Genomic DNA, 24,383 nt, shown 5'->3' on the forward strand with positions numbered 1-24,383 from the left:
GTGCCTTCAGCTGCCTAGGTCCTAAGCTCTGGAATTCCCTCCTTAAATCTTTCCACCTCCCCACTCCTCTTTCCTCCTTTAAGACGCTCCTTAAATCCTACCTCTTCAACCAAGCTTATGGTTATCTGCCCTAACACCTTATGTGGCTCGGTGTCAAATTTTGGCTTTTTTGATGCACTCCTGTGAAGCGTCTTGGGATGTTTTATTACGTTAAAGGCACTATATAAATATAATATTTTTGTTGTAAACTTTACCACTGCATTGCAGAACCACGATGATGTGCTCTTTTAGTTAAATTCCAGTCGATTCATTCTCTAATTGTTCACTGCGCTTACAATACATAATAAATTTTAAAATAAGAGGGCAACATTTATATGTGTTATATGAACTTCATAGATTAATACGTTATTCTGCTTTCTTTTTTCTTTTTTAATATATAGGTAATGATTTACTTGATTGACAAAGTGCTCCCTGAGAGTTATTTTGCCAATAATCTACGTGCATTATCAGTGGATATGGCTGTCTTTCGGGATCTTCTGCGGATAAAGCTACCGGAGCTTTCTCAGTACCTTGATGATCTCCAAAAAGGTGCCAATAAGGAAAGTGCAGGTAATTTCCCTTGAGTTTTAATATAAGCAATTTCTCTTTATGGGCAAGTTTTGTTCCCTCCACTGTTCTAGATTCTTCTTGTTTTTCATATCCATGTTTTTTATGCTGAGAAAGGGATATATTTTGGGTACTAACAAATCAGGCATGGGATATACCAATATACATAGAATTACACAGAATATACAACACAGAAACAGGTCCATGTCAGTGTTTATGCTCCACACGAGCCTCCTCCCACCCTACTTCAGCTAATCCGATCAACATATCCTCTTCTTCCTTTCTCCTTCATGTGTTTATCCAGCTTCCCCTTAAATGCATTTATGGTATTCGCCTCAACTACTCCTTGTGGTATGCTCCACATTCTAACAACTCTCTGGCAAAGATGTTTCTCCTGAATTCCCTATTGGATTTATTAGTGACTATGTTTTTTTTAATAGCCCCTAGATTTGGTCTCCACCCCCGCCCTCCCCCCCCTCCCCCCCCCCACCCCGCCACTAAGTGGTAATAGCTTCTCTACATCTACCCTACCCCATCAAACCCTTTCATAATCTTAGAGACCTCTATCAGGTTACCTCACAGCCATCTCTTTTCGAGAGAACAGATAGAAAGTAAGACTCCCTCTACTCGCCCCAATAGCATACCTTGAGCCTCAACATCAGAAGAGCATTATCTACTGTTCACCTGTATTCAATTTTTCCATTTCCCATCCTTATGAAAGATTTGAGCTTAGCAGTTTTTGCCAAATTATGGGCAGTGCTGTACTTATTGAGAACTAGATTAACAATTCTGAAATTCACTTCTCCAAGGATCTTGTAGATCAAAGAAGGAGACCTTCATTCCATCCACTAGGGATTCAAACTGAAGTTGCAGAGCTGAAAGAGCAGAATCCTAACTACTGCATTCCACCCACTCTCCTCTGCACTCTTATGTTGAATTTGAAGTGTTCCATGAATGATCCTTCTAAATGTCATGTTTCAAACTCAATGCTGGGGAATTTCAGAGCTGATATGCTAAGTTATGCTACTTTTTGTCAATAAAGAGGTTCTTCTTCTTAGGCAATCCCTCGGAGTCGAGGATGACTTGCTTCCACACTAAAAATGAGTTCTCAGGTGACTGATGAGTCCAATGCGAGACCTAGTCTCTGTCACAGGTGGGGCAGACGGTGGTTGAAGGGACGGGTGGGTGGGGGGCTTGAGTTGTCGTGCGCTCCTTCCACTGTTTGCACTTGGCTTCCGCTTGCTCCCGGCGAAGAGACTCGAGGTGTTCGGCACCTTCCATGATGCTTCTCCTCCACTTTGAATGGTCTTGGGTCAGGGATACCCAGGTGTTGGTGGGGATGTTGCACTTTTTCAAGAAGGCTTTGAGGGTGTCCTTGAAGCGTTTCCTCTGCCCACCTGGGGCTCGCTTGCCGTGTTGGAGCTCCGAGTAAAGCACTTGTTTTTGGAGTGCCGTATCGGGCATGTGGACGATGCGGCCAGTCCATCGGAGCTGATCAAGTGTGGTCAATGTATCCCGGTGGTGACCCGCTCATTCCCAACGCTGCTGCCATCAGAGTGCGCAATGCCGATGCTCCCGCCCCCCCCCACCCCAACCCGCCCGACGGCAAAATTGTGCCAAGAAAACCTTCCTCCCACCGGGCGGTGCCAGAAGCTGCTTTTCTAAGGCGGTCCAGTGAGGATGTGGCCTTCTAAAATGGCGGTGCGGCTCCCATTAAAGGGGACGATGCACTGCCGCTGCCGCCATGTTTTTCTTTGTCGGCCAACTGCCAGGTCAGACCGACAATTATGCACCCCCTCTTGGGTGCCAGGCCGCTGGCCTGGCCGAAACCCTCTCTAGTGGCCCAGTGGACTGAACTTTAAAAATCACGAAGGCTTTCCCCTTTAAGTGAAGGCGAGAGCCATGGTGACGAGGCACCATGATGATGTCATCAGCACTACTCTGATGACTGACAGCGGCGGACACTATATCCGCCCCCATTCTGAGCAACTTCCAGACCACCAGAAAAAAAAGTCAAAGAGCGGAATTTCGCTCGAGGCCACCTCATCCACTGCGGCGGTGAAAACAACAGAAACGGGATGTGTGTGCCCTGTTTTCCAGCAGGGGCAATTTCGGCCCCCAGGAGAACTCGCCTGCTCTTCTTCAAAGAATGCCATGTGATTGTTTACATCCACCTGAGAGGGCAGACAGGGCCTCGGTTTAACATATCCAACTGATGGCATCTTTGACAGTGCAGGGCACTGCCTCAGTACTGCACTGGAGCATCAGCCGAGATTAGGTGCTCAAGTCACATGAGTGGGTCTTGATCCCACAACCCTCTAACTCAGAGTCAGGAGGGCTGCCACTGAGCCATTCAGTCAGCATCAGCTGCTAGTCTGTGTATATTGTGGCATGATAATTTCATTTTATTTTTTTACCTCAATGTGGTTATCATTTAATTTTTGAAGAAATATTTCCTGATAGGATAATAAGTTTGTTTTTTGTCGTATGTTATTTGTGAAAATGTTCAGCAAAAAGGTTATAATGCATGTGAATAAACTAATAAGGAAAGACTGGTTGATGCTATATCACACTTTTTGTTGTGTGGCATTATTGTACTTCCTTTTGATTGAACTGATAGAATTTCTAGATTATGCTATACTTTTAATTGAGGGATCATTGTTTTAAGCACCAATATTGCACCTTTGTTATTTTCCTTTTGCTAAATGGGACTTATGTTTTATTTCAATAACTATAGCTTCAGCAAATATGTCTGGTTTTCGGTTTTAATGGAAAATTTATAGAATTGCAAAATGCCATCCCCTAAACATGAGTAAAAGTCCTGGAATCCTGTGTAAATATAATAGATTTATCCAATGACTCTGGTGAAAGCCTCGCTACCGACTTCCAATCAAAGATTCTAAATTAATTAACAGTGTTGATTCTCCACATCTAATATGTGTATTCCCTCTGCTACATAAACACAGATATTTATTCATACTTAATAGTCAATATTTTAAAGGAAGATTGCTGGGCTGTGTTTATATTTAACAAAATAATATCTTAATACTGTATGTAACTTCACTATTGTATTATTTCAGTGTTTTTCGTCATTTTGAGAGAGAATCCAAATCACAAGTCTGATGCTTTCTATCTTGTTATCAAAGATTATTGTGTTCGTATTGTATCTGAAAGAGTTCTTCTCCCCTAGTACGGTAAATCTTCTGTATTCAGGTACTTTGTGGGTATAGTGCCATACTTACAGCCCGCTGTATGGAATTGAAATAGTATTAATGGCTATTCTTCTCAAATGGTGATCAAATAAATCTAAATAGTCCTACTAGCCCCCTAACTCACCAGTGAAAATTGCATTTTAAAGCTAATTTTGTTTTTTTAATTAAAAATTGCCTGAACAAATATGAGCCTAGGAAACAATATAGGAGATAATTAATCCCACTTGTAAAGCCTATCTTAAGAGCTCACTAATAACTGTTGTACCTCTGCAAGTTTTGCTCACACATGGGTGGACTGTAACCTGCCCATTCCATGAGTTCCATTATGCATCCTCCTTTTCTGCATTTGATCAACATTAGACCCCACACCATATGTAAAATAGATCACAAAATTGATCCACTGCAATATTGTTTTTCTTTGTATTTTCTAGTTTTTGTTTTCCATTTGCTATTACTCCTCTTCTCTATGCTATTTTCTACAATCAAAATGTTGAAATATTAACCGCCCTAAACAATTTTTAACCATTTTCTGGTAAGATCTCGGGATGTATTCTCCACTGTTCACTCATTTTAGTGAAAAGGTGGATATAAGTATAAAATGGCGAACACTACTTTACACTCACCTCTACCCTGTCACTACAGTTAGTGAATGGTAGAAAGTATATCCTCTCGTGTCTTTGTTCTATTCATTTCAGTGCCCCATTGCAGTCTCAAATGACAATCAAACGATATTAAATATTGTTAAATCTACATAAAACATCAAATGGCATACTACAGGCATATTTGATCGACCCAGTAGATTGTGTTTTTTTTCATATTATCTAAGCTCATAATTTATTCAATGATTGACTATCCCTAATAAACAAGTTTCTTAATTTTAAAATAATTTATCACACAGAGTTGTTAACTTTAACATCCCTTTTTAATTTATTTCCCTTTTTGTTGTGTGTGTGCGTGCTTGTTTAAACGAGTATTGACACTATCAGAAGGTTCAAACTTGGAGCAGTTACTAAGCTAACAATGAGAGGAAGCTGAACCACACTCTGATTAATGAGTTTTTTTCACTGATATTCAGCTTATGTCAGCATTCCTCTAATTCTGCCCTCTTGAGCATCGCTGATTATAATCGCTGAACCATTGGTGGCCGTGCCTTCTGTTGCCTCGGCCCTAAGCTCTCGAATTCCTTGCCTAAACCTCTCTACCTCTCTTTCCTCTCTCAAGATGCTCCTTAAAATCTACCTCTTTGACCAAGCTTTTGGTCACCTGCGCTAATTTCTCCTTATGTGGCTCGGTGTCCACGTTTTTGTCTCATAATATTCCTGTGAAACGCCTTTGGACGTCCCTCTACGTTAAAGGCGCCATAAAAATACAAGTTGTTGTTGTTTTCAACTCAATAACTGTCAGTATATACTTAAAATAAAAATAAAGCCAAAATTTGGGAATAAACAAAAAATATTAATATTCATTGTAACTTTTAAACAAAAGTACTTTAAGTGATACTGATGAGGTGTTCCTTAAGATAAATTTAGATTCCTGGAGCTTTAATGTTTCAAAATTAAATGCAGTTTTTATGAACTGGATAAGGTATTTCTGGACTATCAAGAAATGTTTGCACCATATTTCTATCACTTAAATTTGCTAAAAGTTTTCAAGTGATATCGCCTTAGCAAACCTTTCAGTACTTAATGGGAGAATATAAAACATTGCCTCAACTGTGATTACACTTATGTTGCTCTGTTCAAACTGTGCTATTTTATTATTTGGCAGGTAGCTACGAGCCTCCCTTGACCAATGTTTTCACCATGCAGTGGTTCCTAACTTTGTTTGCTACATGCCTTCCTAATCACACTGTGCTACGAATCTGGGACTCTGTGTTCTTTGAAGGATCTGAGGTGATCCTACGAGTAGCCCTGGCAATCTGGGCTAAACTTGGAGAGTAAGTTGTAGATTATAATCAAATCTGTGATTTTCTTTTCTTCAATATTTTCATTCTGGGCAGGGTGGAAGAAAGGTGTACAAAATTTAAGATTTGTGGAAAAATAATTTCCCCATCCGCCCTCTTCCCGCCTGTCCCATCCATTTTCCCCTCCGACCTTCTCCCCCCAACGATCTCCTAGTAAAAGATCCTCTCAGAATGAGTGATCACAATATGGTTGAATTTGTGGTACAGATTGAGGATGAGGAAGTTGTGTCAGAAACGAGCGTACTATGCTTAAACAAAGGGGACTACAGTGAGATGAGGGCAGAGTTGGCTAAAGTAGACTGGAAACAAGGACTAACCAGTGGGACAATTGAGGAACAGTGGAGGATTTTTAAGGAGCTCTTTCATAGTGCGCAACAAAAATATATTCCAGTGAAAAAGAAGGGCGGCAAGAGAAGGGATAACCAGCCGTGGATAACCAAGGGAATAAAGGAAAGTATCAAATCAAAGACCAATGCGTATAAGGTGGCCAAGGTTAGTGGGAAACTAGAGGATTGGAAAAATTTTAAGCAACAGCAAAGAATGACTAAAAAAGCAATAAAGAAAGGGAAGATAGATTACGAAGGTAAACTTGCGCAAAACATAAAAACAGATAGTAAAAGCTTTTACAGATATATAAAACGGAAGAGAGTGACTCAAGTAAATGTTGGTCCCTTAGAAGATGAAAAGGGGGATTTAATAATGGGAAATGTGGAAATGGCCGAGACCTTAAACAATTATTTTGCTTCCGTCTTCACAGTGGAAGACACAAAAACAATGCCAAAATTTGCAGGCCACAGGAATGTGGGAAGGGAGGACCTTGAGACAATCACTATCACTAGGGGGGGTAGTGCTGGACAGGCTAATGGGACTGAAGGTAGACAAGTCCCCTGGTCCTGATGAAATGCATCCCAGGGTATTAAAAGAGATGGCGGAAGTTATAGCAGATGCATTTGTTATAATCTACCAAAATTCTCTGGACTCTGGGGAGGTACCAGCGGATTGGAAAGCAGCTAATGTAACGCCTCTGTTTAAAAAAGGGGGCAGGCAAAAGGCAGGTAACTATAGGCCGGTTAGTTTAACATCTGTAGTGGGGAAAATGCTTGAAACTATCATTAAGGAAGAAATAGCGGGACATCTAGATAGGAATAGCGCAATCAAGCAGACGCAGCATGGATTCATGAAAGGGAAATCATGTTTAACTAACTTACTGGAATTCTTTGAGGATATAACGAGCATGGTGGATAGAGATGTACCGATGGATGTGGTGTATTTAGATTTCCAAAAGGCATTCAATAAGGTGCCACACAAAAGGTTACTGCAGAAGATAAAGATACGCGGAGTCAGTGGAAATGTATTAGCATGGATAGAGAATTGGCTGGCTAACAGAAAGCAGAGAGTCGGGATAAATGGGTCCTTTTCCGGTTGGAAATCAGTGGTTAGTGGTGTGCCACAGAGATCAGTGCTGGGACCACAACTGTTTACAATATACATAGATGACCTAGAAGAGGGGGACAGAGTGTAGTGCAACAAAATTTGCAGATGACACTAAGATTAGTGGGAAAGCGGGTTGTGTAGAGGACTCAAAGAGGCTGCAAGGAGATTTGGATAGGTTAAGCGAATGGGCTAAGGTTTGGCAGATGGAATACAATGTCGGAAAGTGTGAGGTCATCCACCTTGGGGAAAAAAAACAGTAAAAGGGAATATTATTTGAATGGGGAGAAATTACAACATGCTGTGGTGCAGAGGGACCTGGGGGTCCTTGTGCATGAATCCCAAAAGGTTAATTTGCAGGTGCAGCAGGTAATCAGGAAGGCGAATGGAATGTTGGCCTTCATTGCAAGAGGGATGGAGTACAAAAGCAGGGAGGTCTTGCTGCAACTGTATAAGGTATTGGTAAGGCCGCACCTGGAGTACTGCGTGCGGTTTTGGTCACCTTACTTAAAGAAGGATATACTAGCTTTGGAAGGGGTACAGAGACGATTCACTCGGCTGATTCCAGAAATGAGGGGGTTACCTTATGGATGATAGATTGAGTAGACTGGGTCTTTACTCGTTGGAGTTCAGAAGGATGAGGGGTGATCTTATAGAAACATTTAAAATCATGAAAGGGATAGACAAGATAGAGGCAGAGAGGTTGTTTCCACTGGTCGGGGAGTCTAGAACTAGGGGGCACAGCCTCAAAATACGGAGGAGCCAATTTAAAACCGAGTTGAGAAAGAATTTCTTCTCCCAGAGGGTTGTGAATCTGTGGAATTCTCTGCCCAAGGAAGCAGTTGAGGCTAGCTCATTGAATGTTTTCAAGTCAAAGATAGATAGATTTTTAATCAATAAGGGAATTAAGGGTTATGGGGAGCGGGCGGGTAAGTGGAGCTGAGTCCACGACCAGATCAGCCATGATCTTATTGAATGGCGGAGCAGGCTCGAGGGGCTAGATGGCCTACTCCTGTTCCTAATTCTTATGTTCTTATGTAAACATTCATCCCCCCCCCCCTCAATGGAAGCATCCACTTCCCCTCTGCCATCGCCCTCCCCCAATGGAAACATCCATTCCCCCCCCCCCACCCCATGGAAGCATCCATTTCCCTCTTTGCCCCTCCCCCCCACCATCAAAACATCCATTCTCCCCCCCCCCCCAATGGAAGCATCTACTTCCCCTCTGCCATCTCCCTTCCCCAATGGAAACATCCATTCCCCCCCCCACCATGGAAGCATCCATTTCTCCTTCCCTGCCTCCCATAGAAACATCCATTCCCCCCTCCCCCCCCTCCCATTGGAAGCATCCATTTTTCCCTCTGCCATCTCCCTCCCCGCCTCTCATGGAAACTTCCATTTCCCCCTTCGTCCTCTCTTCCACCCGCAGTCAGTTTCAAATATCTGGTGACTAACCAATTCTGTATTTTTATCTTGTTTTCAAACATTTTTAGTTCAGTAAAAAGTGAAATGCCTTACCAGGAAATAACCCTTGGCTGAGAAAATTAAACCAACATGGAATAGATGAGTACATTCAATGACAAATATAAATTCTGTTGATCTACTTTAGTCTGACTTGAAACAACAGCAGAAAGGTCATTGTGATCTTGCCAATCTCAGAATAAAAATCACCCCACTACCATCAACTATCAATTTGTGGTGTATTTTGGGGGATGGGGTGGAGGAGCTGGGTTGCTTTTTTAATCAAAACTAGCAACAACATTTGAGAAATCCATTCCAGTCTATTTTTGGTGTGAAGGGTGACTACAGCAGCAGCTGTTTGATGTCTAGAGTTTGGACTAAAGACAAAAGAATTGCAAGGAAACGAGGCAACCCTGCTCATTTCCCATTCCACTCTGTCAGCAATGGAGATATATTTTGCTAGAACTAATGTCTTATGTGAGTTTTGTTTGTTTAATATGAATCAAATTAAAGTAAAAGAAAACATTTGTTGAAAATCTTTGTTACTTATGAATATTTTAGTGAAAAATCTTATGCAATTATAGGAAATATCATTTATAATTATAAATTAAAGATATCAATAACATCTAGAAATGGATCTCAGCAGAAATGTTAATTGCAATCTCTCTGTAATATTAGTCAATTAGCTAGAATGCTGACGAACAGTTATCGTCCAGATTTTGTGTTTCTGATAAGGAAAATATTGTACCAGAGAGAGATTACACAGCACAGCATCTCATCATTACAGTGACCTAGATTCAAGCTATGTGAAGCTTGGAGAATATAATATAATACATTATATTAAGTTCATCCCTACATGATTTCTCTCTTTTTAAGCTGCACTTCTTCACAAATTTCCATTTATTTAAACTTATCATTGAGCTATGACAATTGCTACTTAAAACGTGCAAATATTTGTTAAAATGCTTGAAGGTAATTGAAGTTTATTTTCAGGAGTACTTTGCTCACTGGCTAAATGCTCCAATTTCTAATGTTCCAGTGGAATGATGAGCCGGTGAGAGATTAGTATATGAGCAATATGATAGTTTAAAAATAAACAGCTGAGAATGCAAGTTTGCCTGACTGGGTTGCAGGGGAAAAGAAAAGGTAAAATTAATTTCCTTGTCCCTCAAAAGGGCAGGATTCTTGAAATGCTTTTGCCCCTTTTAATTTTAATACTATATTCCGATGACTATGGAGGAAACATATCTCCTAATTATCAGTGCTGGATGTGGTAATTTTTCTTGGCTGCCAAGCAGTTTAATGGTGGCCCTGAGCACACTGGAAGACCATTGAAACTAGATTGGATTGAGCGCTAAGATCCAATTTTCAAAAGCAAATAACACTTTTTGTATTGTGACGCACTCAAATATTATTGCCATTAGCACTGTACTCGGATTGCTTTTTCCCAATGTACTTTATTAAATATTTTTCTCATTGGAAATTGTTTGTTTAAATAATTCTCTTCAGTGTACAAACCAAATACAGTGAGAGCCACAGTGTTTTTGAAATAGATTGAGTGTAATGATCTGTTTGCAAGTTGCACAGAACAATAGAATCTTACAGCACAGAAAGTGGCCACTCAGCCCATCATACCAATTAGTCCCACTTCCCTGCTCTTTCCCATAGCCCTGCAAATTCATATCTTTCCTGTTCTGAGTACTCCTGGCCAGTTGACACAGAGTGACCTGTTATTAGAATTGACAACAGAAAAGGTTAAACCTCCTTTTCCTGGAGGATGAACTAAGACAGGAGTTAAGGTAGATTTCTAAATGATGTATCATTAAAGGATTTATCAAGTTGGGAAATTTTCTCAACTCCTCGTGATTTTTTTCATAATTATTTAGTTTTGAAGATGGCTTTATTAAGCTATCATTATTATTTGTTAACACATCATCTTCCTTTCATAGTCCTCAAACTTGTTCTTTGACTAAGGGATGACTGCATGAAACTCTGTAGCTTCTGCAAACCCTAATTTCGTGTCTGGTGGTAGGTGCCCTGCTGATTTCCCTTCAGTCCCCATCACTAAGGCAGCAAGCTTCACAGAAACACAGAAACACAGAAAATAGGTGCAGGAGTAGGCCATTCGGCCCTTCGAGCCTGCACCACCATTCAATGAGTTCATGGCTGAACATGCAACTTCAGTACCCCATTCCTGCTTTCTCGCCATACCCCTTGATCCCCCTAGTAATAAGGACTACATCTAACTCCTTTTTGAGTATATTTAGTGAATTGGCCTCAACAACTTTCTGTGGTAGAGAATTCCACAGGTTCACCACTCTCTGGGTGAAGAAGTTTCTCCTCATCTCCGTCCTAAATGGCTTACCCCTTAGACTGTGACCCCTGGTTCTGGACTTCCCCAACATTGGGAACATTCTTCCTGCATCTAACCTGTCTAAACCCATCAGAATTTTAAATGTTTCTATGAGATCCCCTCTCATTCTTCTGAACTCCAGTGAATACAAGCCCAGTTGATCCAGTCTTTCTTGATAGGTCAGTCCCACCATCCCGGGAATCAGTCTGGTGAACCTTTGCTGCACTCCCTCAATAGCAAGAATGTCCTTCCTCAAGTTAGGAGACCAAAACTGTACACAATACTCCAGGTGTGGCCTCACCAAGGCCCTGTACAACTTTAGTAACACCTCCCTGCCCCTGTACTCAAATCCCCTCGCTATGAAGGCCAACATGCCATTTGCTTTCTTAAGCGCTTGCTGTACCTGCATGCCAACCTTCAATGATTGATGTACCATGACACCCAGGTCTCGTTGCACCTCCCCTTTTCCTAATCTGTCACCATTCAGATAATAGTCTGTCTCTCTCTTTTTACCACCAAAGTGGATAACCTCACATTTATCCACATTATACTTCATCTGCCATGCATTTGCCCACTCACCTAACTTATCAAGAAAGCACACAATTCTGAAAAATATCGCCCCAGCTTATCCACGATGCTGGAAATACCCACGAGACCTTTCTGCTCCCCGCTGGCCTGGGGCTGGAGTTGGAAATTTCACCCAGCCTCGTGTGCTGTGCATTGCCAGCTCCTGTGGGAAAATGCCGTGCTTGTGGAGGGATGCACTGAGAATGCTGTTTGTTTACCGGCTGCCTCTAAAGCATACTGTGCCAACCAGGCAGAAAATCCACAAACAACCAAGGGTCAAGTGCCACAAAATCAACATCAAAAATAAAAGGTTTCACTTTTTTTTCCCTCAATTCGAAACTTGACTATTCCAACTGGCTGGCCTCCCACATTCTACCCTACGTAAACTAGAGGTGATCCAAAACTCGGCTGCCCGTGTCCTAACTCGCACCAAGGCCTGCTCACCCATCACCCCTGTGTGCTCGCTGACCTACATTGGCTTCTGGTTAAGCAACGCCTTGTTTTCAAAATTCTCATCTCTATTTTCAAATCCCTCCATGGCCTTGCCCCTCCCTATCTCTGTAATCTTTTCCAGCCCCCCAAACCCCCCCCCCCACCCCCGAGATGTCTGCGCTTCTCAAATTCTGCCCTCTTGAGCATTCCTGGTTGTAATCGGTCAACCATTGGTGGCCGTACCTTCAGCTGGGCTGGGCCCCAAGCTCTAGAACTCCCTCCCTAAACCTCTCCACCTCTCTTTCTTCCTTCAAGACACTCCTTAAAATCTACCTCTTTGACCAAGCCTTTGGTCACCTGCGCTAATTTCTACTTCAGCAGCTCGGTGTTATAAGAACATAAGAAATAGGTTCCACTTGATGCTGCTTGTGACAAGCCAGCTGAGACTGGCAGTGCATTGTCTGTGGGGAGCCAAAGTTAATATCTGTCATGGAAATACAATCAGAGAGCATTTTTTACAGTAATGATAGTGACAATTGCCACCTTTTTATTTTAACAGAAGAATCGAAAGCTGCCGAACTGCAGATGAATTCTACAGTACCATGGGAAGACTGACTCAAGAGATGCTGGAGGATAGTCTGATTGACTGCAATGAGCTGCTGCAGGTCAGTAATTTGGCTCCTATTTATGGGTGAGAATTCCTCTGGTTACTATTTGTAGCAACAGTGTCGAGCTTTCATGAAGGTTTCCTCTGTTTGCAATTTGTACAGAAATTGTAGATACTTTCCAAAGGAGCATGTTGACTATTTCACTGGAAATACAAAACCGAGAAAATCTTCATTTGCATACACATAGTCACCAGAGGAATTCTAACCCTGTGGTGTAGTTTTATAGATTTGTTTTAAGGATGCATCAAGTATTGGGTGTTCTTCAGGATGTTCAGAAAGAAATTGCTGTTGTGCTCTAGCGCATCAAATTTGAAATGGTCTGGAGCGGATCTGTCAGAACCATTATCAGATCTATTATCTGTTATGCTTATGTTAAACTGGCAATATTTGCAACTCTAAATGAACTGTGAGTTGATGAATGTCAAAATGCACAAGCTATTAGTCAAGTTAATTTGATATGCAGTTGGAGTTGGCGATTAAATAATCTATAGTATTACGACCGGTCTACATTTTGTGGGAATGAATTAAGCCATTAAGAGATCTCTGTGCATAAAAATGGTTCTATGACTAAGGTGAGAGATGTAGTACATTTGGATTGCAGTTCTGGTAAGCCCAGAGATGTATCACATATCTATTTGCTGCGTAACAAATATTTCTGAAAGGAAATGCAACACATTTCTGTTTGTGCAGAATTGAATTTGCTGTTTTCCCCAGGGATCAGTCCCTGTATCTATAAAAGAAGTGAAGAAAGGGAAGGGCAAAGAAAGAAAATAGGAAATGATAGAAAATATATTAGCTACATTAGAAAAGGGAAGGTTGCATTTATTGTCTGTCCCTAGTTGCCCTGAGAAGCCTGTGGTGGCCTTCTCCTTGAACCACTGTAGTCCTTGTGGTACGGGTGCTCCCATACGGAGTTAGGATGGTGAATTCCAGGGTTCTAATCCAGCGATGGTGAAGGAACTCTGATGTATGTCCATGTCAGGATGGCATGTGACTTGGAGGAGAACTTGGAGGTGATGGTGTTCACAAAATATTGTTGCTCTTGCTCATCTTGGTGGTAGAGGTCACAGAGAAGGGAGGTGCAGTCAAAGTAACCATGGTGAGTTGCTGCAGTCTATTCTGTCGATTATGCAGACTGCAGCCATAATGTGTTGATGGTGGAGATAGTGGATATTGTCCAATGGCAGGGGCAGCAATCAAGCAAACTGCTCTGTCCTGGATTGTGTCGCGTTATGCTGTACCCATCCAGCTGAGTAGTGAATATTCCATCATACTCCTGAACCTTGAAGATGATGCAAAGGCTTTAAGGGGTTTGGAGAAGAGCTACTTATCGCAGAGTACTTCGCCTCCTGCTCTTGTAGCCAAAGGTTGATGTGGCTGATCCAGTTCAGCTTCCGGTCAGTGGTGACCCCAGGATGCTGATGGTGGTGGATGTGGTGATGGTGAAGCCATTGGTGGTCAAGTGGAGACGGCTGGGCTATGTCTTGTTTGAGATGGTCATTACTTGGGCCTTTAAGTGCTGCGAATATTACTTGTCACTTGTCAGCCCAAGTCTGGTTATTAACCAGGTCCTGTTGTAGAGCGGTGTTCATTATCAGAGAAGCTGTGAATCACTTTGCCGCCTGTTTTAGGCACATGTCCAATTTCATCTCCTCCAGTGTCAAAGCAGGAAAAGATCCCGAATTTGAATTAAAATACAATGGGCCGAAATTGGGCTCCTGTGCGCCTGCCATTAGCGCATCTGGGAGGCGCAAATGGACTACCGCCTGGGAGTAATGAGAACAGCGCCCCCCGCAAAATTGGGCGGGGGTTTTGCGGAGGCGCTAAGAGGTAGTGCCTTGCTCCTGCCGGTAGCGCTCGCAGCGCCGCGCGCAGTGTCCAGTTACCGCCCCGGAAGAGAAATTTGGCCGCGTCCCCTCACTTACCACCTGATGCTGACAATGATAGCGTCTGCTGCCGAGTTGGGGGTCGGCTAGCGGAGCGTTATGTAAAAGCGCCACCTTTACGAACAATTTTTGTTGGCCATTACTCTGTGCAGCTTGCTAACACATAGGCAGAGTGGCTGGTGGACAGATTGCAGCAATTTTCACTTCAAGGAACTTCTGCCTCCTAACTATTTCTTTTTTTCATTGAGGGCACATTTGAAACAACAACATTTATATAGTTTCATGGGAACTGTGTTGGCACTCGACCTCCTGCTCTGACGTCACTGTCTGAGGTTACTTAGGCGGAGACAAAAGCATAGACAAAGACAGGGAGTAGGACAGGGAGCAGGGCAGGGAGAAAGGCAGCAAAATGTGGCCAGTGGGAGAAGGCCCAACAGGGTTGGCAACAGGAGACCTTACCCTGTCAGGGTTCTCCTACATCAATTTCACTGAGGAACAGTGTGTTTGAAGGCTATGCTTCAGCAAGGATGTGGTCACAGAGCTCTGCCATCTGCTGCAACCAGACCTTGATCCTCAGACCAGGTTGAGGACGGCTCTCTCAGCAGCAGTCAAGGTCATCATCACACTTAATTTCTATGCCAATGGATCCTTCCAGGGTGTGACAGGAGACATCTCCAACATCTCCCAGTTTGCCGTCCATCGCTCCATCTGCGAAGTAACTGATGCTCTGTACAGGAGAGGGAATACATTTCTTTCCCCACGACCAAAGAGAAACAGCGCGAGTGTGCATGTGGCTTCATCAGGACAGCAAGCTTCCCCACGGTACAAGGTGCCATTGACTGCACCCACGTCGCTTTGTGGGCACCGCATCACAATTCTGAGAGATTCCATAACCGCAAAGGCCACCACTCATTGTGCAGTTGGTGTGTGACCACACACGCAGAATCTTCACCATCAATGCCCGCTATCCTGGCAGCAGCCACAATGCCTTCATCTTGCGCCAGACTGGTGGGCCAGATCTCTTCCAGCCACCACATCAAACTCGCGGCTGGCTTCTGGGAGACAAAGGCTATCTGCTCTCCACCTGGCTCATGACACACCTCTGCAACCCCAACACTCCTACCCAGCACTCGTACAATGAGAGCCATGCCACCAGGAGCATCATTGAGCAGATCATCGGAGTGCTCAAGCAATGGTCCCGCTGCCTTGACGCTCAGGGGGAATCCTCCAGTACTCGTCTGAGTGGGTGTCCCTATTCATCGTCTGCTGCATGCTGCACAACCTGGCCATCATGAGGGCAAAGCCAGTGCCGCCAGGCATAGCTACATCAACAGAGGAGGAGGAGCAAGAGGAGGAGGACGAGGTGGAGCACCGCTTCCTCCTCCAGCTGGACAGTGTGGGGGTGGGAGGACACTTGATGGACCTGTGGGAGAGTAAATACATGAATTAGAAATGTCATGATAAGAATGCATAACATTATTATGCATTTCACTGGCTGCTGACATTGTCACCATGACTACTGTATGCCATATGGCTGTATGATATTAATTCTGTCACCAGGTCCCCCTCTCTCCATCTCCCACCACCAGCAGCTCTGCAACTCCAGTGATTTGCAGTGCCTCCTCTGCTGGAGTCAAGTTGGAGTAAATTGGAAGGCCACCTCCAGTTCATTGCCTCACCCTGTTGTTCTGGTTTCTCTTCTCCTCCTGCAAGGAGGGAAAGAGGAGAACTTTGAATGAGAGTGATGGAATAAGTGTAAGGAATGGATGGGTTACATCTGTAGCGGATGACTATGGGGGAGTGGCGTTACTTCCTAGGATTGCACTAGGCTGAGGGTGAGTGTCAGTGGTGGTTAGTCAGATGCGGATGTGAGTAGGTGCATAGATCGTGAGGGATAGGTACACCTTGCAAGGTAGGTTGGTGTGAAAATTGACGTGCAGGAGTAGGCTTGGGAAGGCAGAGTGATGGAGTTGATGTGACACACACATCACGATGTAGTTGAATATGGCATTGCTCTCTCCTTTCCTGACCTCATGAGATCATGAAATCTTTCCCGGCACTGGATCCAGGACCGCCTTACGACATCCCTGCTGCTGATCTTCTCCGTCATGCCTTCTTGGTGTCTCTGGCTGCTCTTCTGAGCCCATCCCCAGGGAATAGGACCTCCCTGCGTGCACTGGCTCCCTGGACAAGGACTTCCAGGGAGGCATCAATGAATCTGGGTGCAGCCTTCTGTCGTGTGACTCCACGTCTGCTTTAAAACACACAAATCACTGTGATATCGAGCAATTGCCGCCTCCTCCAATCGCCTTCAACTGGGATGTGGGCAAGGCTCCTTTAAATATCCTAGCTGAAAAGTCATTGGTGACATCAGCAGACTCGCTCCATTTAATTGGGCGGGAAATCCACATGACTGTTTCAATGATGTAATTGAATTAAACGCGCAGTGCAGAACGCGCTGTTTAAAAACCTCCGGACCACACGCACCCGCCCCGACTCAACAGCTGGGCGTTCGATGTTGACACTGGGTGCCTGAAATGGGAAAGTGTTCCATTCCCAAGTGCTAACATCTCTTTGGCTAACAAGCACCAAAATATTAACATGAAATAACAATTTATAAAAACTCAGATAACAAAATCATGAGTTCCCTGAACAGCTCGGCAGGTAAATGCACTCACTGGTGTAGAATTGTACCACCTCTGATTTTTGCTGAGATGGCTGATCTCAACAGGCCTGTATCTTACACTTGGGAGGGAAAAGACCAGACAGGACTCCTGCTACTGATGACTGCTGTGAACTCTGCCAGAAAGTCACGTGTGTGAATGCCGTGTAAGAAAAGACCAGGCTTAACTGAGATGCCCACCATTATTGACCAGCCAAGCAACACTCACTGTTTAGGCACACGCATGCAGAATAAACACTACTGATACTGCTATCAGCGTTGCAATCGTAACCCTTGTACGAATCATGACCTTCATGAATGGAGGGGAGAAAAAAGTAAGGAGGAAGAAAAAAAATTTTTTTTTTTATAAAACCTGAATTTATCACAGTAAAAGAATGGACTGTGATCAAAAAGGTTAAGAACTTAAGAACATAAGAAATAGGAGCAGGAGTAGGCCATTCGGCCCCTCGAGCCTGCTCCGCCATTTAATACGATCATGGTTAAAAACGCAAAGGGGATGTAACCCTTGTTAAACCTTATTGTCTTGTGACTTCTGCACTCTGGAGATTGTCAGCAATGATGACAGCTATATCACCAGTCTAGAGCAAAGCAGCCAGTGCCTGAAAGGAAGCACTACTTCCTGAGCAATAACTGACAATGTTTTCACAGAAAGCAGATGTCTGCCCTTTAGGCTTTTGGAACAGCTAGCTACTCGCTAACTTTTGATTGTTCTGGGGAAATAAACTGGAGAGTAAAAGCTACAAGCATGTGCTAGTGTGTAGATCAAGCTATAAAAAGGTCAAATTTAACTTTTTAATTGAAGGAAACAATGATCTGTTATTTATCCCGACTTCCAGTAAGTTCTAACTGGCTAAACATTGTTGATACCTTGAGTGAATGAGAAAATGCGTGATTCATTCTTGATGGTAGGAAATTGATCCATTTGAACACATTTTTAATGTAAATATTGAAAACACAGGGAGATTTCCAATGGTGTTTAATGTACAGAAGGAAGGGATCATATTAATGGATTGTGATGAGTCAGTTATGTGTCATTTCTGAATTTGTTGACAGACTTGTAGTAGCAAATGACTGTAGCTCTGTATTAATCTTGTGGTTGTTCACTGATCAGTTGCTCACTGTTGTTCAGTTAGTGAACTGGTTAGGAGATGTCATAATTGTCCTTTTCTTAACAGTACAAAGAGGTTAGGGATGGAGTGGAGAGTTTTGATATGTGTAGCTGTAAATGGAACATTAACTCCCTTATTATATTTCTAGAGCACATTTTGGGTATGAAGAGGCAGTAAGCAGTAGATTACTCTTTGTGCTTCTATTAATAATGTGTTGTAGTGTGCGACCCCTTATTGCTCTTGTTTTGGTAGAAACATGGATAGAATCATGGTACGTAATCCCCAAACTAATAAAACTCTCAGCCTACAATGTAATAAAATTAAATTTGACTTTGTCCCCATAAACTAGTGGCATTGATTCTGGAGAAAAGCGGCCCTTTTATATGTTATAGGTAAGAGCACTCCTGCATTTGTCAGAGGAAAACAGACAGAATCATGGAATTCGATCTGCAAAACACCAGTCAAAATCTTGCAAGCCTATATAATAAAAACCATATTTGACTTATTCAGTCACCATCTGTTTACAGTACATTAAGCAGAATCCAGATGTTGCCTGGAAATAGTATTAAATGGTCCATTCACTATTGCCATTTTAATGTGCCCTAAAGGATCTTATTAACTTTCAATTTTAAGCAATTTTCTTCCCAATCCATATTGTACATGATTTTTAAAATGGTTGGGTTGTGATGCACAAAGCTGAATGAAGCATTACAAGGAACATTTCTGTGACATTGTCAGCAGTATACTTCATGCTTGGCTTGGAGCAGTGCAAAAGATCATTATGCCTGACTAATGGCAAAAGTGCTCGTTCTCAGGTTCACCAACTCCAGCCCAACATAGGAGGCTCAATATGAAATGAGTTGAAGGATAGGAAACCTAAAGTATATTGTCAGACTTGGCAAAAATATTCAGTGGAGACCTGCAGGAGGTCATACTTGGAACTCTATAGTTCCTCCATTTTACATAAGTGATCTGGATACTGAAACAAAATGCAACATTTGTTACGATTATAGATGACACTAAAATAAAAAGAACATTTGAAATGGAGGATGCAGCTAAATACTTGCAGAAGAGATTTAGGCCATTTGTGTAAATTGACAAACTGAATGAAAATGTAATTTAATACAGACAAATACAAAGTATTACACATTGGGTGAAATGATGAATGATAGGGAGGAATAATGGACCCATCACAGTGAATGTCTAGCCAATATGCTAAGCAATTTTAAAAGTTAGCAAAATGTTGGGATATTATGGGGGAGACTTCCGCCTCTATTTTCGGCGGTTTTCTCGGCAGTACAACTGTTTTTGGAAGAGAAACCGCCCGGCAAAACTTTCCTCCTTACTTTTTAAGTACAACCGCCCACATTTCGAAAAGATCGGCGGAGAGCAAACTACCCACGTGCACCTGTGTGCACCGCTGAGAAAAGCACCAGGATCGAAGTTTGGCCTCAATGGAGGCCCATTCAGATTGTCAAGGAAACTACCCACGGGAAGCAGCCTGAGACAGGGCAGTAGGTGAGTACCCTGAAAGGAAAGGTAAGTTAAAGGGTTTCTTTTTAATTCAAAACGGCGATTACATTTAAAACTATCTTGGGAATGTTTTTTAAACTTTTTTTAAGTGAAGAAATATTTTTTGAGTTTCCCCCCCCTTTCTAGGCCCAACCGTAGCCTCGGACTAAATTTGAAATACTTACTGTCCATTCAGGTAAGAACTGCCCGTTTTCCTTAGTTTCAGCTTTAACTGCAAGATCCATTTTCTCGCCGAGTGGTATTTCTTACCTCATTAATGGAAATTTTCGCCAGAGTTAATTGCAGTAGCTGAGTTTTTTTTGGGGCCGGCAATCGGGCGGTGAGGGATTTGGGGAAAGTTTAGCCCATAGGTGCATACCAGTTCATTACAGTTATACTAAGACTGTTCAATGTACTGATCAGACCACACATGGAGTACCGTGTGCAGTTCTGGTTCCCATGGTACAAAAGGAGAATTTGGAGAAGGTGCAGAAAAATAGCAATTCAAAATGTAAAGGGGATGAGCTTTGTGGAAAGGATAAAAAAAGATCAATCTTCTACAGAGAAACATAGAAACATAGAAAACATAGAAAATAGGTGCAGGAGCAAGCCATTCAGTCCTTTGAGCCTGCACCACCATTCAATATGATCATGGCTGATCATGCAACTTCAGTACCCCACTCCTGCCTTCTCTCCATACCCCCTGATCCCTTTAGCTGTAAGGGCCACATCCAACTCCCTTTTGAATATATCCAACGAACTGGACTCAACAACTTTCTGTAGTGGAGAAAGGTTCATAATAGGTTCACAATTCTCTGGGTGAAAAAGTTTCTCCTCATCTCGGTCTTATATGGCTTACCCCTTATCGTTAGACTGTTATCCCTGGTTCTGGACTTCCCCAACATTGGGAACATTCTTCCTGCATCTAACCTGTCCAATCCCGTCAGAATTTTATATGCTTCAATGAGATCCCCTCTCATTCTTCTAAATTCCAGTGAATATAAGCCTAGTCAATCCAGTCTTTCTTCATATGTCAGTCCTGCCATCCCGGGAATCAGTCTGATGAACCTTCGCTGCACTTCATCAATAGCAAGAATGTCCTTGCTCAGATTAGGAGACCAAAATTGCACACAATACTCAAGGTGTGGTCTCACCAAGGCCCTGTACAACTGCAGCAAGACCTCCCTGCTCCCATACTCAAATGCTCTCGCTATGAAGGCCTACATGCCATTTGCTTTCTTAACTGCCTGCTGTACCTGCATGCCTACTTTCAATAACTGATGTACCATGACACCCAGGTCTTGTTGCACCTCCCCTTTTACTAATCTGTCACCATTCAGATAATAATCTGCCTTCCTGTTTTTGCCACCAAAGTGGATAACCTCACACTTTTCCAGATTATATTGCATCTGCCATGCATTTTCCCATTTACCTAACCTGTCCAAGTCACCCTGCAGCCTTTTAGCATCCTCCTCACAGCTCACACTGCCACCCAGCTTAGTGTCATCTGCAAACTTGGAGATATTACATTCAATTCCTTCATCTAAATCATTAATATATATTGTAAATAGCTGGGGTCACAGCACTGAACCTTGCGGTACCCCACTAGTCACTGCCTGCCATTCTGAAAAGGATCTGTTTATTCCCACTCTTTGTTTCCTGTCTGCCAACCAGTTCTCTATCCACGTCAATACATTACCCCCAATCCCATGCGCCTTAATTTTGCACACTAATCTCTTGTGTGCGACCTTGTCAAAAGCCTTTTGAAAGTGCAAATACACCACATCCACTGGTTCTCCCTTATCTACTCTACCAGTTTCATCCTCAAAAAATTCTAGAAGATTTGTCGAGCATGATTTCCCTTTCATAAATCTATGCTGACTTGGACCGATCCTATCACTGCTTTCCAAATGTGCTACTATTACATCTTTAATAATTGATTCCAGCATTTTCCCCACTACTGATGTCAGGCTAACCGGTCTATAATTCCCTGTTTTCTCTCTCCCTCCTTTTTTAAAAAGTGGGGTTACATTAGCTGCCCTCCAATCCATAGGAACTGATCCAGACTCCATGGAATGTTGGAAAATGACCACCAATGCATCTACTATTTCTAGGACCACTTCCTTAAGTACTCTGGGATGCAGACTATCAGGCCCTGGGGATTTATCGGCCTTCAATCCCATCAAATTCCCTAACACCATTTCCTGACTAATAAGGATTTCCCTCAGTTCCTCCTTCTCACTTGACCCTTGGTCACCTAGTATTTTCGGGAGGTTATTTATGTCTTCCTTAGCGAAGACAGAACCAAAGTACTTGTTCAATTGGTCTGCCATTTCCTTCTTCCTCATTATAAATTCACCTGATTCTGACTGCAAGGGACCTACATTTGTATTCGCTAATCTTTTTCTCTTCACCTATCTATAGAAGCTTTTGCAGTCAGTTTTTATGTTCCCCTCAAGGTTACTCTCATACTCTATTTTCCCCCTCCTAATTAAACCCTTTGTCCTCCTCTGCTGAATTCTAAATTTTTCCCAGTCCTCAGGTTTGCTGGCCAATTAATATGCCTCTTCCTTGGATTTAACACTATCCCTAATTTTCCTTGTTAGCCACGGTTGAGCCACCTTCCCTGTTTTATTTTTATGCCAGACAGGGATGTACAATTATTGTAGTTCATCCATGTGATCTTTAAATGTCTGCCATTGCCTATTTACCGCCAACCCTTTAAGTATCATTCGCCAGTCTATCCTAGCCAATTCACGTCTCATACCATCGAAATTTCCTTTCTTTAAGTTCAGTTAATGGGCAACTTTGTTGAAGTATATATAAATTATTAAGGGGACAAAATTACCCCGCACTGGATTTGCAGCGCATAATTCGAATTGTAGGTATTGTTCGCGCCGGCGCAGGAATTGCCCTCTTGAAGGCAAAAAAATGGTGAGTGCAGTAACCGTGCCATCTATCGGTGCTCCTGCGACGTGCAACGCTTAGCATCGCGCTACTCACATCAGCTGCGCGGCGTCATGCCACCGCGTCGCAACGTCCCTCCCCATCTCTTAAAGGAGAGGGCCACTGCGATCTGAGCTGCACCTTCAGTTCCGCCCACTGGGCCACCAGGGAGGTTGTCAGCCGGGCCAGTGGCCTGGCACCCAAGAGGGCGTGCCGGCCTGCCTGTTGGTGGCCCGGCCGAACCAGCGGCTGCCATTGTCAGGCCAACTGAAAAGTCGGCCGACACAAAAAAAAGATGGCGGTGGCGGCACCTCCCCTTTAAGGGCGACCGTGGCGCCACAGCCACCGCAGCTTCTCGCAGCTGTTGGTGGCATCGCCCCGCGCAGACCTCGCTCCCCCGGGGTACAAAGGGGTCGGCGTAGGGCGATAAGAGGTCGGTGCGCATGCCAATGATATCATTGCCATTGCGCTAACTGGCCTTGTGCAAAGGGACAATTTCAGCCCTTAAATGTCTTGGATAAGGTAAATCAGAATATACTTTAAAGTAAGGTATCCTTGTAGCACCATCGATCAGGGCCAGTAGATCTTTGTTTCTGCTTGTGCCAACCCATAATTTTCCACTCATTGCAGTGATTTGAGGGAAAATCATAGACTGGCAAGTTCAAAGTGGAAAACCCCAGCTCATAAGCATAAACAAATTAAAATAATTTTTATAATAATATCAAAGTATTTAATTCAAGGGGTGATGAATGTCTGGAATTACCTGCTGGAGTGGATAGTTGAGTCTGTAGGATGTTGAGAATGCAGTTGGATGCTAGCCTGGGGAGTTAAGATTCGAAAGGCACGAGCTTTGAGGGGTCAAATGACCTCTTATCTGTGGCTTTTCTCATGTCCTCCCTTAAGTAGATTTTACATCGCCAATCCCATAAGTAGATATTGATGTAATTCAGAGAGAAGTCTCACCACAGCTGCTAATGCTTTTAATAACTGCTATTTTTTAACTATACACCTAGCTTGCAATGTCGCCAGCTCTTCTGCCCTTTCCGATACAAACTTCCATCATTTTATAAACATTTTTGGAATGCTTTTTGAGCTATAAATGTAGTGTTGAAGCTGAAACCCTGCGGAGCACTGAGATGTATTGTACTTGCTTGATCTAGCATATAATTATACCTGGCACACCCTTCTATCTTTTGTACTAAAATTGGATTTTGCTACTTGTCACAATTATATTATTACTTTGTACTTTTAAGTGGACTGATGTGACTTTGCTGTACTTGTTTTTGCTGCTATGACTCCACTGTTTTTCAAAACTCTTGAATTCTAAGTAAATCTTTGGTATAACAATTTGAATAATGAAAGGTTAGATATACCCAGAAAAGGAAGACAACTTTAAATTTACAAAACCAAAATATGCTTTTCGATCTCTTATTGCCATTTGATCGTATGATTCAAAACATGCTAAATCCAATATAACCAAAAGGCAAAAGGGCAGAGGATGCACATCAAGTCTATCTTATAGGGTACTTGGTGCTTACTTGCCTAAGAGTTACA

The 24,383-nt window shown here is 42.9% G+C and overlaps 1 protein-coding gene across 1 annotated transcript in view; it reads left to right on the top strand.

Annotated features, from left to right (window-relative positions):
- The window catches only part of tbc1d30 (TBC1 domain family, member 30), a 115,140-nt gene that overhangs the window by 65,168 nt on the left and 25,589 nt on the right, over positions 1-24,383 (top strand). Inside the window, exons 7-9 of the mRNA XM_070901603.1 lie at positions 441-609; positions 5,586-5,754; positions 12,585-12,690. Coding sequence (XP_070757704.1) covers positions 441-609; positions 5,586-5,754; positions 12,585-12,690 — 444 coding nt within the window. The remainder of the gene's footprint in view (positions 1-440; positions 610-5,585; positions 5,755-12,584; positions 12,691-24,383) is intronic.

This window comes from Pristiophorus japonicus, chromosome 15 (genome assembly GCF_044704955.1).
Source record: "Pristiophorus japonicus isolate sPriJap1 chromosome 15, sPriJap1.hap1, whole genome shotgun sequence".
In the NCBI taxonomy this organism is placed as follows: domain Eukaryota; kingdom Metazoa; phylum Chordata; class Chondrichthyes; family Pristiophoridae; genus Pristiophorus; species Pristiophorus japonicus.